The sequence below is a fragment of the Salmo trutta genome, chromosome 29 (assembly GCF_901001165.1).
Source record: "Salmo trutta chromosome 29, fSalTru1.1, whole genome shotgun sequence".
NCBI lineage: Eukaryota > Metazoa > Chordata > Actinopteri > Salmoniformes > Salmonidae > Salmo > Salmo trutta.
In genome coordinates, this window is record NC_042985.1 from 39,084,116 (window position 1) to 39,102,403 (window position 18,288).

General features: G+C 44.9%; 1 protein-coding gene across 2 annotated transcripts in view; it reads right to left on the reverse strand.

Moving 5' to 3' along the window:
* LOC115167594 (serine/threonine-protein kinase BRSK2-like) overlaps positions 1-18,288 on the reverse strand; it is a 178,015-nt gene that overhangs the window by 72,899 nt on the left and 86,828 nt on the right. For both annotated transcript variants that reach the window (XM_029722174.1, XM_029722173.1), the window contains exon 2: positions 18,229-18,288. This exon is cut by the window's right edge and continues 35 nt beyond it. In XM_029722174.1, the coding sequence (XP_029578034.1) occupies positions 18,229-18,288 (60 nt within the window). The remainder of the gene's footprint in view (positions 1-18,228) is intronic.

The following is an 18,288-nucleotide window of genomic DNA, read 5'->3' on the forward strand; positions in this document are numbered from 1 at the left end:
TTTTTTGTGTGAGGTGCATCCGGGGGGGGGGGGGGGGGGGGGGGGGGGTACTGTCACGTCCTGACCAGTATAAGGGGTTATTTGTTATTGTAGTTTGGTCAGGATGTGGCAGGGGGTATTTGTTTTATGTGGTTTGGGGTGGTTGTGTGTATAGTAGGGTGTTTGATTTATTATTCTGGGTTTTGGGCAATGTTCTATGGTTATTTATTTCTATGTTTAGTCTAGTAATTTGTATTTCTATGCTTAGTTAATTGGGGATTGGACTCTCAATTGGAGGCAGGTGTTTTCTAGTTGCCTCTGATTGAGGGTCCTATATATAGGTATGTGTTTGTTTTAGTGTTTTGTGGGAGATTGTGCTGTGTATAGCTCTGTGCCTTACCGGCCTGTTATTAGTCGTTGTGTTTTTGTTGTGTACGTGTTTATTTTGGTTTACTTTCTTTGTCCGTTGAAATAAAAGAAGATGAGTGCACATTTCCCCGCTGCGTCTTGGTCCGCTTTACCCTACGACAACCGTGACATAATTTGAGTCAATTGGACGTGTACCTGTGGATGTATTTCAAGGCCTACCTTAAACTCAGGGCCTCTTTGCTTGACATCATGGGAAAATCAAAATAAATCAGCTAAGACCTCAGAATTTTTTTTTAGACCTCCACAAGTCTTGGGAGCAATTTCCAAATGTCTGAAGGTACCACGTTCATCTGTACAAACAATAGTACGCAAGTATAAACACCATGGGACCACACAGCCGTCATACTGCTCAGGAAGGAGACGCGTTCTGTCTCCTAGAGACGAACGTACTTTGGTGCGAAAAGTGCAAATCATTCCCAGAACAACAGCAAAGGACCTTGTGAAAATGCTGGAGGAAACAGTTACAAAAGTATCTATATCCACAGTAAAACGAATCCTATATCGACATAACCTGAAAGGCCGCTCAGCAAGGAAGAAGCCACTGCTCCAAAACCGCCATAAAAAAGCCAGACTATGGTTTGCAACTGCACATGGGGACAAAGATCGTACTTTTTGGAGAAATGTCCTCTGGTCTGATGAAACAAAAAACTGTTTGGCCATAATGACCATCGTTATGCTTGGAGGAAAAAGGGGGAGTCTTGCAAGCCGAAGAACACCATCCCAACCGTGAAGCACGGGGGTGGCAGCATCATGTGTGGGGGTGCTTTGCTGCAGGAGGGACTGGTGCACTTCGCAAAATAGATGGCATCATGAGACAGGAAAATTATGTGGATATATTGAAACAACATCTCAAGACATCAGTCAGGAAGTTAAAGCTTGGTCGCAAATTGGTTTTCCAAATGGGCAATGACCCCAAGCATACTTCCAAAGTTGTGGCAACATTGCTTAAGGACAACAAAGTCAAGGTATTGGAGTGGCCATCACAAAGCCTCAATCCTATAGAACATTTGTGGGCAGAACTGAAAAAGTGTGTGCGAGCAAGGAGGCCTACAAACCTGACTCAGTTACACCAGCTCTGTCAGGAGGAATTGGCCAAAAGTCACCCAACTTGTTGTGGGAAGCTTGTGGAAGGCTACTCGAAACGTTTGAACCAAATTTAAACAATTTAAAGGCAGTGCTACCAAATACTAATTGAGTGTATGTAAACTTCTGACCGACTGGGAATGTGATGAAAGAAATAAAAGATGAAATAAATAATTCTCTCTACTATTATTCTGACATTTCACATTCTTAAAATAAAGTGGTGATCCTAACTGACCTAAGACAGGGAATTTTTACTAGGATTAAATGTCAGGAATTGTGAAATACTGAGTTTAAGTGTATTTGGCTAAGGTGTATGTAAACTTCTAACCTCAACTGTATATGCATGCCGCACCAGTATGCACACAGCAAGCACACACACACACACACACACACACACACACACACACACACACACACACACACACACACACACACACACACACACACACACACACACACACACACACACACACACACACACCACTAATAAAGTGCATATGATCAGTACAATGAGAGGTTATTCTTGGTTAGGGTTGCTCGATTGGATTATTACCTACTAGCCGATCTCCCAGTAAACAGGACTGATTATCCAGCCCATTTCCCCTGAGGGAAACTCACCCTGCCAAACCCCCCACTTTTCCCACAGACAGACTCAAGGTCAACTGACTTACTATTACCGATGACAAAAACCCTTCCAAATTGCAACTGTAATGGGTAGATTCATTTGGCTATCATTAGAGAAGGGAGGTTGCCAGATCCTAAGTGAAAATTCCAAAATCGATTTAAAAGGCTTGTATGGAACTATAGAGGACGATTTGGGGTTACAACATGAGATAATTATAAATAGAACATATCATTCCAGCACAGTGGGTTTGAAAACGCTAATAAAGAAACACGGTAATTGTAATTGTCAAAATGATATGTGGGGTTGGTATGGTTCTGAACACTCCTGTGTAGTCAATTTTGGAAAACAAGGGGAACGCGGATCCGGAACGCGGATCCATAAGCGTATGGAAGGACGGAATGGAGGAGTGTAGGGGAGGGAAAAGCATGGAGGTGCATCCCATTCCTTTGCCGTCATATCTAATAAGCCCCTACCTCCCCCCTCCCCCTATCATCCACCCTGTCATCTCCTTGTATCAGTGACACACACACACACACTTCAGTGCCGGTAATTAAACCCATGTACAAGGTAAACAACCACCCCCCCACCCTACCATTGAGATGGAGAAAGACAACGCAATGTATTATGCTCAATTATTCCACATATGGTGTGTTAATGTGTAGTAATAAAGTGTTGAGAAGTGGGGTGATGGGGGAGAGGAGGTCACACAACAGACCTTAGAGAAATTAGGTGAGATAACGTGTCAGGTCTACAGCTGCTCCTGTAGGCTCCTGAGAGAGGGTGTTTGTGTGTGTGTGTGTGTGGGGGGGGGGGGGGGGGGGGGGGGGGGTGGGTGTGTGGGTCGGTGGGTGTGTGTGTGTGTGTGTGTACGCGCGTCATACCGAATGGTCTCTTTGAACTAAACTAGCCGTAGCACATTTCATACACCATGGTGTGTGTATAGTGCAACACCTGATGAAAATGATCATGTATTTTCACTGTTCAGTACCAAGACTAACTCCCTCAAGAAGATGTATTGTGCTGTAAGAAGCTTCTACCATTCAAATCAAATCACATTGTATTGGTCACATGCACATATTTAGCCGATGTTATTGCGGGTGTAGTGAAATGCTTGTGTTCCTAGCTCCAACAGTGCAGTAGTATCTAACAATTCACACACAAATCTAAAAGTAAAAGAATGGAATTAAGAAATATATAAATATTATGACGAGCTTCACCGGGGTCTGTTATTCCTGTCAATTGTGGGGGCCGAGATAGAGGAGCCCCTGGCGGGGCTAGGGTTGGGCTGAGGGCTCCGGCTCGAAATGGACAACAGCCATCAAGCATTATTATGGGAAGCTTCATGGTTAGATTGGTGGACGTCCGAAATACCCGTACACTTTGTTTTCCTGGAGCTAGGGTATTGCATTTATTACAAATCATGCCCACCATCAAGAAACAGATTTCTGCTCTGAAAACAGTTGTGTTGCATATTGGGTCTAATGATATTATGCGTGTGAAATCTGTAAAGCTAAGAGACCATTTCTTACAGCTCTTGGAGAATGCTCAGAAATGAGCGGAACATATGATTGTAGAACAATTCCATCTCCTCGCCATTTTAGCCGTCTTTGGTCTCTTCACCAGTGGACTTGGGCATGTCCTTCGTTGACAATTTTGACCCCTTCTGGAATAGGCCAGGCTACTTTGTGGAAGACGGAATTCACCTCGGTGAAAACGGCTCCCGGCTGTTGTCATTAAACATTGGAAAGGTTCTTGGTCAACTAAATTGATGTGAGGACAATATTAGCATTACATGTAAGTACATTTTTACCATCTCCTCTTTGGTCACTGTGAGAGTTTCACATGTTGTATCTGAAAGTGGTGACATGCCTAATGGTGGTAACAGGAGAAATGTAATTGCTAGTCCTACTTTGTTTTCTTTTCCTAATAGGTATAATCCAATCTTTGAGATTTCAGAACAACAGGAGACTCAAAGTAATCTAACTTGTATTGAAACTCTGTGTGACTTTAAATACAGAAAAGGTTTACATCTTAACATTCATAGTTCATTACCTAAAAAGGATCATGTCAAGATCTGGGCCTCTCAGGCAGATCCTGATATTTTAATTTGATCTGAAACCTGGTTAACTGATAAAACCCTGGATTCTGAGGTTGCTTTGGATGGTTACAATGTGTTTAGGGCTGATATGAAAGGCAAAGGTGGTGTTGCTATTTACACAAATAATCTTATTTCTGTTTCTCTGTTAAAGGCTACCTCCAGTCCTTGAATTGTTGACTTTAAGTCTTCAGTTGGGTTCAAATTCAGAAATAACAGTTATAGGAATCTATCGTCCACCCTCCGCCAAGAAGTGTGTACTAAACAAACTCAATGATTTAATTGCCATTTTTACTACCCCAGAGATGTTGATCGCTGGAGATCGCTTTAATCTTGCATGGGGAACACAGGATGCTGACTGTTTAACCTGTTATGGCTAGGGGGCAGTATTTTCACATCCGGATAAAAAACGTACCCGATTTAATCTGATTATTACTCCTGCCCAGAAACTAGAATATGCATATAATTATTAGCTTTGGATAGAAAACACTCCAAAGTTTCTAAAACTGCTTGAATGGTGTCTGTGAGTATAACAGAACTCATTTGGCAGGCCAAAACCTGAGAAGATTCCGAACAGGAAGTCTGACCATTTCTTGGCCTTCTTGATTATCTCTATCCAATACAGGGGATCTCTGCTGTTCCGTGACACTTCCTACGGCTCCCATGGGCTCTCAGAAGGCGGCAAAAAGCTGAATCGTGGCTTTGCAGGCCCTGGCTGATAAACATTAGCGCGTTTGGATAGTGGCCGGTCAGAGTACTATGAGACTCAGGCTCGTGCACGAGTCGACTCCCTGTTTACTTTCTCTCTCTCTTTGAACGAAAACCACCACTCCCGGTCGGAATATTATCGCTTTTTTACGAGAAAAATGGCATAAAAATTGATTTTAAACAGCGGTTGACATGCTTCGAAGTACGGTAATGGAATATTTAGAATTTTTTTGTCACGAAATGCGTCGTGCTCGTCACCCTTCTTTACCATTCGGATAATATCTTGAACGCTCGTCACCCTTCTTCTTCCCAGAGCGATCTTTATTCCTGTGTGCGCGATGTACTGAGAACCCAGCTGGCTGTATGGGCGGGGACAGTATATCTGAGAGAACCATGATTCCGTGAAACAGAGTATGTTACAGTCCCTGATGACTCTCTGGAAGGAGATCCTCGCCCTGAGCTCGTCTACTTTATTGGCCAGAGACTGAACATTAGCAAGTAATATACTTGGAAGCAGTGGATGGTGTGCACGCCACCTGAGTCGGACCAGATGTCCACCCCGAATACCTCTTCTCCACCGGCTGCATCTTGGAGTAGCCTCTTGGATATGTTCAATTGCCCTGGGGGTACGAACAAAGAATCCAATTCGGGAAAGCTGTATTCCTGGTCGTAATGCTGGTGAGTTACTGCCGCTCTGATATCTAAAAGTTATTTCCGGCTGTATGTAATAACACAAAAAAACGTTCTGGGATAACGTAACAAATAACACACAAAAAAAACAAATGACTGCAAAGTTGCTTAGGAGCTATAAGCAGAACTTCCATGTCTGTCTGCGCCATCACTCGCACCATTATAATCAGTTGTTATAAAACAATGTGCTACTCAGGCTAATAGATGTGATTGATGGACTATTGTAGGCTAAGTCCCAGTCCCAGCATCTCAGGCTCTGATTGGTTGAGTCGGCGTGTGGTTTCCAGAGGGAATTGTGGGTAGTGCAGTTGGCTGAGGATGAATGTAGTTCATGATTGGGCTAATCAGTGCTAACGAGACAGGGTACGTCAAAAGCGCAAGTGGCATCCCCCTGTGAGGAATATGAGAGTGTGTGTGTGTGTACGTGTGTGTTTGTGTGTGTCATGCGTCATAACCATTTCTTTAGAGTAGCTGGAGGAGTGCAGATGTTCTCTCTTCCCCTCTCGCTGCATCCATCCCTCTTTCTTTCCCTATTCCCTCTATCCTTTGTCCCTCTCTTTCCACTCCCTCTAGCTCTATCATTAGCCGAACAGACTGTGTTAGTATTCAGTGAAAACAGAATCATATATGAATCAGAGACAGCATGAGAGTTAAAAAAAAAATTCCACAACAATGCTTTAACCGCATCAGGAGACCACTTTCGAGGTCTGGAAAAAATGAATAATACATTAGGATTTTGGGGTGTAGTTACCCTTTTAATGTAGGTGGCACTAGCAAGAGACCGTTGGTTAGCAATGTTTCTGTAGCGCTCATGTAATTGCAGAGTTTGCAAAACAAATGCCCACTGGATTGATGCAACTCATCATGATATCATTCTGCCAGGTAGGCATAGGCTACTTGATCCTATTCACTGATCCTATTCAAATCCCTGGTAATAATGTGTTAATAAAGCACTACTGTTTCTACAGTCAAATCAAATCAAAATGTATTAGTCACATGCGCTGTATAGAACAGGTGTAGACCTTACAGTGAAATGCTTACTTACAAGCCCCTAACCAGTGCAGTTTCAAAAAATACGGATACGAATAAGAGATAAAAGTAAGAGGTAATTAAAGAGCATCAGTATAAAAATAACAATATATACAAGGGGGTGCCGGTAAAGAATCAATGTACGGGGGCACCGGTTAGTTGAGGTAGTATGTACACGTAGGTAGAGTTAATTAAAGTGACTATACATAGATGACAACAGAGATTGGCAGTGGAGGGGAGGGGGGAGCAATGCAAATAGTCTGGGTAGCCATTTGATTAGATGTTCAGGAGTCTTATGGCTTGGGGGTAGAAGCTGTTTAGAAGCCTCTTGGACCTAGACTTGGTGCTCCGGTACCGCTTGCCGTGCGGTAGCAGAGAGAACAGTCTATGAATAGGGTGGCTGGAGTCTTTGACAATTTTCAGGGCCTTCCTCTGACACCGCCTGGTATAAAGGTCTTGGATGGCAGGAAGCTTGGCCCCAGTGATGTATTGGGCCGTACACACTACCCTCTGTAGTGCCTTGCGGTCGGAAAACGAGAAGTTGCCATACCAGGCAGTGATGCAACCAGTCAGGATGCTCTCGATGGTGCAGCTGTAGAACCTTTTGAGGATCTGAGGACCCATGCCAAATCTTGTCAGTATCCTGAGGTTTTGTTGTGCCCGCTTCACGACTGTCATGGTGTGCTTGGACCATGTTAGTTTGTTAGTAATGTGGAAACCAAGGAACTTCAAGCTCTCAACCTGCTCCACTGCAGCCCCGTCGATGAGAATGGGGGCGTGCTCGGTCCCCTTTTTCCTGTAGTCCACAATCATCTCCTTTGTCTTGATCACGTTGAGGGAGAGGTTGTTGTCCTGGCACCACATGGCCAGGTCTCTGACCTCCTCCCTATAGGCTGTCTCGTTGTTGTCGGTGATCAGGCAGGTTACCTTAGTGTTCTTGGGCACAGGCACTATGGTGCTTCACGGAGTCGGTACAAACATGTTGGTATTACAGACTCAGACAGGGAGAGGTTGAAAATGTCAGTGAAGACACTTGCTAGTTGGTCAGCGCATGCTCGCAGTACATGTCCTGGTAATCTGTCTGGCCCTGCGGCCTTGTGAATGTTGACCTGTCTAAAGGTCTTACTCACATCGGCTGTGGAGAGCGTGATCACACTGTCTTCCGGCATAGCTGGTGCTCTCATGCATGTTTCAGTGTTATTTGCCTCGAAGCCAGCATGGAAGTAGTTCAGCTCGTCTGGTAGTCTTGTGTCACTGGGCAGCTCTTACTCCTGTATTGATGCTTTGCCTGTTTGATGGTTCATCGGAGGGCATTGCGGGATTTCTTATAAGCTTCCAGGTTAGAGTCCCGCTCCTTGAAAGTGGCAGCTCTAGACTTTAGCTCAGTACGGATGATGCCTGTAATCCATGGCTTCTGGTTGGGGTATGTACGTACGGTCACTGTGGGTCATCGATGCACTTATTGATGAAGCCAATGACAGATGTGGTGTACTCCTCAATGCCATTGGAGGAATCCCGGAACATATTCCAGTCTGTGCTAGCAAAACAGTCCTGTAGCTTAGCATCTGCGTCATCTGACCACGTTTTTATTGATCTAGTCACTGGTGCTTCCAGCTTTAATTTTTGCTTGTAAGCAGGAATCAGGAGGATGGAATTATGGCCAGATTTGCCAAATGGAGGGTGAGGGAGAGCTTTGTATGCATCTCTGTGTGTGGAGTATAGGTGGTCCAGAGTTATTTTACCTCTGGTTGCACATTTAACATGCTGATAGAAATTTGGTAAAACTGTTTCCCTGCATTAAAGTCTCCGGCTACTAGGAGCGCCACCTCTGGGTGAGCGTTTTCTTGTTTGCTTATGGCAGAATACAGCTCATTCAATGCTATCTTAGTGCCAGCCTCTGACTGTGGTGGTATGTAAACATCTACAAGGAGTACAGATGAAAACTCTCTCGGTAGGCAGCGTGGTCTACAGCTTATCATGAGAAACTCTACCTCAGGCGAGCAATAGCTCGAGACTTCCTTAGATATTGTGCACCAGCTGTTGTTTACAAAAATAAATAGACCGCCGCCCCTTGTCTTACCAGATGCCGCTGTTCTATCCTGCCGGTACATCGTTTAACCAGCCAGCTGTATGTTGATGTTGTCGTCATTCAGCCACAACTTTGTGACGCATAAGATGTTACAGTTTTTAACGTCCCTGTTGGTAGTTAATCTTAAGCGTAACTCGTCGATTTTATTGTCCAAAGATTGCACATTTGCTAGCAGAATTGAGGGAAGTGGAGGTTTATTCGATCGCCTTTGACTTCCCAGCTGGCAGCCCGCTCTCCAGCTTCTCTTTCTCCGCCTCCTCTTCACGCAGAGGAGGCGGAGGCCTGTTCCCGAGGGAGCCGTATATCCTGCACCTTGGGCTCGTCAGTGTCGTGAAAGAAGAAAAAGGATTCTGCTGGTCCGTGGTGAGTAATCGCTGTCCTGATGTCTAGAAGTTATTTTCGTTCATAAGAGACGGTAGCGGCAACATTACGTACAAAATGAGTAAAAAAATAAGTTACAAACAATGCAGATAAACAAACAAAAAAACACAATCGGTTGAGGGCACGTCAAAAACACAATCGGTTGAGAGTAAAACGTCTGCCTTCTGCTCCGGCGCCATTTTAGGGTCTCTCCATTAACACCAATGGTCTCACTTATCTCAGGGATTTAGCTACTGTGTCTATGCATTAACTCTGAGGGATTAACACAGGTTCATTATCACCAACTCAAAGTCATTAAGAAAAAAATCCATATGCAAAACTAGACACAGATATGCAAAACCATACACAATGCACTCTCATACACATTACAGGGATACATACGAATGAACGCATAATGGTACGCACAAAAATATGCGGAGCCTCACTCTCCCTTTCTCTAATTATTTCTCTCTCTCTCTCTCGCTCTCTTACACTCACACATGCACACACACACGAACACACACACATACACACGAACACACACACATACACTCCAATCAGTGTCTCACATGTGTTAATAGATCGGTAATGCTTAGGCTCTTCCTCTCTCCCACTAGCAGTGTTCTGAGCACTGGGATCAATGGAAAATTCTTCCACAGGAAGTCTGTAATCTCCCTAACACAGCCCACCAACTCCCTCTTCATGAAATGTGCATTTGCACACACACGCACACAGAAACACACGTGCGCACACACACACACACACCATGACCGAGGGCACTGTATGGAGAGGTCTTCGTCAACTGATGGTGCTGTCATACTGAACCCATGAGCGAGCTCAGCTCACCCATCCATTCACCATCTCCACAGAGGGACCTGGTCCTGAACAGCTGTGCGTCTGCTGCAGTATCATTCCTCAGTGTGTGCGTTTGTTTGTCTTCATCTTGTCTCAAGAGGACCACAATGGAAATAAGTCCCAGACTTTATTGTGTCTTATCCTCAATGATTTTACTCATGTGCATGTGTGGCTTTTTCAAGTTCTATGTGCGCTTGTTTTTTTTAAATGGTCGAATGAATAAACTAAACTAAAACTAAACGTTGTGTTTGTGTGTGTGTGTCTGCGTGTGTATTGGCATGTGGTCAGAGGATACACAGAAAGCCCTGTAATAAAACTAGTGAGGATCTCTAGAGATTAAAGATACACTGAGAACCAGTGATGTGTTCATTAGTAAGGACTACTAACGATGTAGTATGTATGATGTATGTGGGTTGAGAGACAAGATGGATGAAAGCCTTCCTCCTGAGTTACAGAATAATTGAGATGTGGTGTCAATGGCTCTGCTCTTTCAGAGAAGTCTTCGACAGTGTGATAGACAATGACTAAGGTCATACGCTGAAGAGAGTGTGGGTTCAAGGTGAGTCAATAGCACCTTCACAGATCCTCAACACCGTACATCATTGAATCAAACAAGCTGTTCCTCGGTCGACACAGTGTGAATGAACCAGATAATCCTACAGGCTATCCTACGGCAGAGGATTACACACTCACACCCTCTCTCTCGCTCACACAAAGATGTCCAAGGAAGGCCAAACTGACTGACGTTCGTCTCTCTGCATCCTCTGAAAGTTACTCAGGGGTAAACACACACAACACACACACACACACACCCGTCCAATAATGACACCATCCGGCCTCTCCTGACCAATCAATGGCCTAGCTCTGCGTGGGCTGAGCATTCTTAATGAATTATAAGGATTGATTGGGGAGCCGCTTGTTCGCAGCTCTTCCAAATCCCACTTTAATTGAAATGCAATACGGAGCTCAGGGCCATGGAGAGGGACGTCAATTGGAACACTCTCTCAGAAATCAAACCACCATCTGTTGCTGTGATAACGAGGGCTGTGTCCGAAAACGTTACGAGCTGTCAAATCCTTGCTTCCTCAGTTCTTGTTTCCTCAATTTGTCTCAAAGCACATTGGAGGAGAGGATCCAAGGTCCCTCCCCTGGACCTCCTTCTCCAATGAGCTTTGAGAGGACAGCCTACTGTAGGAGTAGAGAGAGAATGAGAGAGGGGATGGGATGTTTGACTGTTTTTAGTTTTGAAGGAGCCTGAATGAGTCTGGAGCTGAGAACTGCAAGCAGAGTCGTGCTGTGTTGGCGTAATGTGAGTTGGCTGGAGGATGTTCTGCGTACACATTGGGAATACTGGGTAATTGATGCAGTCACGCAACACTCATTCAGATAGGAGACCACCATATTATGATTGTCACTACATAGTGTCATGTTTAACAATTACTTATTAATTACTTAAAGTTCATTTGAGGATTGGATTGAATTGAGTACCTCATTGAAAGCTTTAGATTGTTTATTAGTAACAATGGTTTAACTCGTATGTTTCCATCTAGTTTCCAATCAAAGCGTATATATGCAAATACTGTATATGAAATAAAAAAGACTCATAGAGTTAGTCTGCACTCTGTAACTCCAAGGTCTCCTCATGGTATGTAAATGATAACTAGCCAGGGCTGGGGAGAGAGCATATGAAGGCCATTCATTCTCATATGAGAGTTCTGGAGGTGACGGGCTGAGAAATAGCTAGCTGAGCGTCTCCCCTGTTCCCAGCTGCAATGATGATGACTACATTACACAGAATACATTATAGCATAATCATACAGCGAGAGAGCAAGAAAAATATAAAAAAACAGGGGGGGGTTCAGAGAGATAGAGAAAGATGGGGAGAGAAAGCACGAGAGAGAAAGAGAGGGAGGGAGAGAGAGAGAGTTCCAAAGGAATAGAGACATTGTAAATGCCATATGACATTTGAAATGACTCCAGTCCTTTGGAATTTTTGTGTTTATTTCACTTTTGTTTATTATCTATTTCACTTACTTTGGCAATGTAAACACGTTTCCCATGCCAATAAAGCCTTTCAAATTGAATTTAATTGAGGAAGAGAGAGAGAGACAGAGACAGAGACAGAGACAGAGACAGAGACAGAGACAGAGAGAGAGAGAGAGAGAGAGAGAGAGAGAGAGAGAGAGAGAGAGAGAGAGAAGGGGAAGTGATGGTGCTGTCATGGCGATGTCAGGGTAAGCAGATTAAGGTCAGCTGTGATTCATCAAGAAAGGGCAGATGCTCTCTCCGTGGCGGATTGCAATCTGTATTCTTTAATTTTATCCCCCTTTTTCTCTTTAGCCTCCTCACCCGGTACCACCCCCTCCACCAGCGCCATCTCTCTCGCTCTCAAGGGCTCAGACATAGACACGCACAAGCATGCTCGCACACATGTATGCACGCACGCACAAACACGATATAGACTCACTAAGCTGTAAATGCATATAAACAGTCACATACATACGCACACACAAACACACACAGTGTGTAAAAAAAGTACTCAGTAGTATCAACACAATTAACTAAGTATGGACACCATTAACTAAGTCAGCCACTCGTTGAGAGCAGAGATGAAATGATTCTAGTCAAGCAAGAGACTTTAAGACCAAGATCAAGAAAACCTCTACAGTGGCTTCTCCTATTAAACTCAGCAAAAAAACAAACGTCCTCTCACTGTCAACTGCGTTTATTTTCAGCAAACTTAACATGTGTAAATATTTGTATGAACATAACAAGATTCAACAACTGAGACATAAACTGAACAAGTTCCACAGACATGTGACTAACAGAAATGGAATAATGTGTCCATGAACAAAGGGGGTAAAAAAAAGTAACAGTCCGTATCTGGTGTGGCCACCAGCTGCATTAAGTACTGCAGTGCATCTCCTCCTCATGTATTGCACCAGATTTGCCAGTTCTTGCTGTGATATGTTACCCCACTCTTCCACCAAGGCACCTGCAAGTTCCCAGACATTTCTGGGGGGGAATGGCCCTAGCCCTCACCCTCCAATGCAACAGGTCCCAGACGTGCTCAATGGGATTGAGATCCAGGCTCTTCGCTGGCCATGGCAGAACACTGACATTCCTGTCTTGCAGGAAATCACGCACAGAACGAGCAGTATGGCTGGTGGCATTGTCATGGTGGAGGGTCGTGTCAGGATGAGCCTGCAGGAAGGGTACCACATGAGGGAGGAGGATGTCTTCCCTGTAACGCATAGCATTGAGAATGCCTGCAATGACAACAAGCTCAGTCCGAATATGCAATGACACACCGCCCCAGACCATGACGGACCCTCCACCTCCAAATAGATCCTGCTCCAGAGTACAGGCCTCGGTATAACAGTCATTCCTTCGACGATAAACGCGAATCCAACCATCACTCCCGGTGAGACAAAACCGCAACTCGTCAGTGAAGAGCACTTTTTGCCAGTCCTGTCTGGTCCAGCAATGGTGGGTTTGTGCCCATAGGCAACCTTGTTGCCGGTGATGTCTGGTGAGGACCTGCCTTACAACAGGCCTACAAGCCCTCAGTCCAGCCTCTCTCAGCCTATTGCGGACAGCCTGAGCACTGATGGAGGGATTGTCCGTTCCTGGTGTAACTCGGCAGTTGTTGTTGCCATCCTGTACCTGTCCCGCAGGTGTGATGTTTGAATGTACCGATCCTGTGCAGGTGTTGTTACACGTGGTCTGCCACTGCGAGGACGATCAGCTGTCCGTCCTGTCTCCCTGTAGCGCTGTCTTAGGCGTCTCACAGTACGGACATTGCAATTTATTGCCCTGGCAACATCCTCAGTCCTCATGCCTCCTTGCCTAAGGCATGTTCACGCAGATAAGCCGGGACCCTGGGCATCTTTCTTTTGGTATTTTTCAAAGTCAGTAGAAAGTCCTCTTTAGTGTCCTAAGTTTTCATAACTGTGACCTTAATTGCCTACCGTCTGTAAGCTGTAAGCTTACCGTCTGTAACCTGTGGACCGGTCTTAACGACCGGTCCACAGGTGCATGTTCATTAATTGTTTATGGTTCATTGAACAAGCATGGGAAACTGTGTTTGAACCCTTTACAATGAAGATCTGTGAAGTTATTTGGATTTTTACGAATTATCTTTGAAAGACAGGGTCCTGAAAAAGGGACATTTCTTTTTTTGCTGAGTTTATATTTTACACATAACCCCCCCCCCCCCCCCCCCCCCCCCCCGTCTCACACAACCAATTTCCTGCCATCATGACATATTTTCGACACTTATCTGGTCTCACCAGGTGGTCCTCTAACAGCCGCTAGCCCCCCTCTCCTCATCCCTGCCACCATCCCTCCATTCGCCACACTCCATCCATCCCTACCACCTTGACTGTCTCCCTCTCCCTCCCTCCCATCTCCACCATCTCCCTGGCTTACAAATGCTAAATGTTCCCTTAGGACTAAAGTCTGGATGCCATACCCCTTGCTGGGCCCCGGGACGACACACACAGGCGCACACACACACACAAACACACACACCCACACAAACACTCACAGACATAAAATACAAATTGACACTGTGCCCACACACGTGTGTTGTACATCAATGGACATCAATGGACATCCACACCTCTGTGTATGTTCTAACCACACAGCTTGTGTCACTGTAGGAGAAGTGAAGACTCATTATACAACAAGATCTCACGGTCTCACTTCAGTATTCAATATTTGTCCAGGTGGGTGTGGATAAACATCTATGGGTGACGTTAAAGTAGGTAAGGGTTAAGGCTGTATCACATCCAGCCGTGATTGGGAGTCCCATAGATGGCACACAATAGGCCCAGCGTTGTCCGGGTTTGGCCGGTGTAGGCTGTCATTGTGAAATAAGAATTTACTTACTTGCCTAGTTAAATAAAGGTCAAATAAAAACAATTTCAATAAGGTTTGGGATAGGGTTCAAACAAAAAAAACTTGACAGTTAAGTTTAGGCATTAATTCGGAGTGATTAAGGTAAGGGTTAATGTTTGGGAAAGGGTTCAAACTGAAAAAAAGAAAAACTAAAAACAAGTGCCCAGAACTGGGATTGAACCCACAATCCTCAGAGTTATAGCTCACATTTTAAACCCTTCCTCTATCCCCATCTACAACACCCTAACGCGAGTCTACTAGATGGTAACAAGCACTCGCGTTGCACCTAGTCGATGATATTGACATTGCATGCATGCACAAGGCATCTCCCGACGTCCCTGGGGACCTGGAAAAACGTCTAATACTGCAGTGGATCTGGTGTGACCTGGCTGCATTATAGTATAGCTATATCCATTGAGCAGAGTAGGAAGTTGTAATATGGAGTGAGATTAGATGATTGTAAATATATAGAACATGTGACTACAGTTATGTTGTATCATTTCCAATGATTCTCACTCGATATTCTTAGTCTAAATGCCAGGGATGACATCATTAACACAGGAGGGTGCTGGAGATGATGTGGGTGGTGTACTCTGGCTCTGCAACCTCTCGTCTCCTCCGGTCTCTAAATGTCAAGTCGCCGGTCTGCGTGTGCTCAGACCGACTTCAGCTGTTACAAACACACCATCAGTCTAGGACCACACACACACACATACGCAAAATGCAGAAAGACATGCAAATGCCATGCTAATACAGCTACAGAAGCCAGAGAGAGATGGAGAGAGATGAGTGAGACAAACAAAGAGGAAGGAGGGATGGAGAACAGTGTTAGTCCTAACATGAGAGAGAGTAGACGAGAAATACGTTTTGTCTTTCATTTTCGATGAAGGGAGAGAAAGAAAATAAGTTAGAGACCAGGAGAGTACGGAATGAGGGGTAGAAAGACATGCGCACGTGTACGCGTGCACACGCACACACACACACACAATAACAAACTGAAAAGATGAAAAAACAGATCTAGTGTACCTGCGGCAACAGCCTTTTAAACAAAGAAACACATCAGGATTCAGGAGTACACTTTGCGTTGAAAATCAAACCTTTTGAAGATGCCAAAGTACGAACGAGTTTTGAGGCGAGGCAACAGAGGAAGGGAATATGTTTTAAACATGTTGTTGTCTCGGAGTGCGCGTGTGGTGTGTTGTCTGGTGGATCTGCATTGTGTAAGGGGAAAGACAGACGGCCAATAACTCATGCTGGGAAGACGTCATTTTCTCCCCTCCCCTTTTCAAAGCCAATCACTCCCTGTTCCTATGACAACACGCCCCTCAGATGTTGGGACTGGGAGAGTAGAGAGAGAGAGAAAGAAATATATATATATATATATATATATAGCGAGAGAGAGAGAGAGAGAGAGAGAGAGAGAGAGAGAGAGAAAGAAAGAGAGGAAAGAAAGATTTGAACACATTTGAAATATAAAGCCTGATAGAATGAGGGAAAATGTGTAATTCAACTCAAACTAACTTCAGACACACACACACACACACACACACACACACACACACACACACACACACACACACACACACACACACACACACACACACACACACACACACGCGCGCACACACACACACACACACACACACACACACACACACACACACACCCTAATCAGAGTTAACGACCCATTAACCAACCAAACCAAGGCCGTGGAAATGAAGAGTAAGAGGGTTAAAGTGTTTGAGTAGGCCTGATGGGTGGAGTAATGGTCCCCTCTTTTCTCCCATTCTCTCCATCCCACTTGTTCTCTCATTAGGCTGAAAAAACAACATCAGCGGAAAGGAGAGGCAGCAGCTCTGAAATGGCCCGTTTAGCTGACTGCTGCCATGCTAACTGCACACACACACACACACACACTGTACACGCTGTACACACACACACCATATGAGAGTGTGTTTGCACTTTCACAAATTATTACATATATTTTTTATTTACAGTATTACTGTATACACACACACATCTTACCTAACTCCACTCTTTCTTTCCACTGCCTTGGTTAGTGCACAGTGCACACACGCATGTGCACAGCAACCTAGACACTCCTGCGCAGACTGACAAACCACACACACGTTTAACTGCCCTACTGAGGGGTGACCATGGGAATGAGGGAAAGTAAAGCATGTGCTTTGTCAACAGAAAATCTCCCCCATTCCTAGTGGGCCCACTGGAGTCATGATATTTAGTCCACAGACACACACACACACACACACACACACACACACACACACACACACACACACACACACACACACACACACACACACACACACACACACACACACCAGCCAGGGAGTTTTTTATTAAGAACATTTGTCACCCATGGCTGCCTGTAACCCTTTCTCTATGCGGTGGACAAAGCACTGTGATAGTGCCAAGCACCACACTAACCTCCTGCACTGGTACACCATCTATCTCACTCTATTGAAGTGTTGGCACTACTGAAGAGTGTCTGTGTGTGTGTGTGTGTGAGTGTGTGTGCCAGCGTTCGTGCGTGCTAAGTGTGTCATGATGATCTCATCCTGTGCGTGTGTGTGGTGTGTGCGTGTGTGCATGTGAGAGCACATACAGCATGCTGTACGTATGTGCTGCACCCCATTCAAATGTAATCTGCTCACGATCCAATTACATCCCAATGAGATGCTTCAGCGTGTTTTCCTGAGATAGAGAATATGCTGCATCCCATGAAGGGTAATTATACTAGATCAGATTAAGGCCTGCTCCATTCTCCTAACTCCCATGGTATACTCCACCATAAGGGCTTATTATTGCAGAGAAGCAAAGTCTAGTCTGGCTATTGATGAGGACTGGTCTAATGAAGAAATGCAGAATAAGTTGCTCAACATATTTTGTCAGTCTTAGGCCCCAATACTCACACACTGACACAAAGATGCACACAGAAACACACGCACACAGGCACACACGCACACACACACACACACACACACACACACACACACACACACACACACACACACACACACACACACACACACACACACACACACACACACACACACACACACACACACACACACACACACACACACACACACACACACACACACACACACACATATACACACACGCCGAGACACAAAGATAAAGAGCTATGGAAGGTTAGGAGGGCATCTCTATTACCCTGTTTAACATAACAGCACTATCCCTGGAAAACCTCCTGTCGTACTGTCAGACACCGCAGGACAACACGCTACTCTCTCTACTACAGTAACAGGAAGTCATATTACCCTCTTTTACTAACAATAACAACAACAAAGGCCTTATGGCTCTCCATTGTAACATGTCGTGTCAAGCCCCTGGTCTTACCTTCATGAGGACAGACTCGCTGAGTTTCTCCCTGTTGACGATCTTGACGGCCACTTTCTG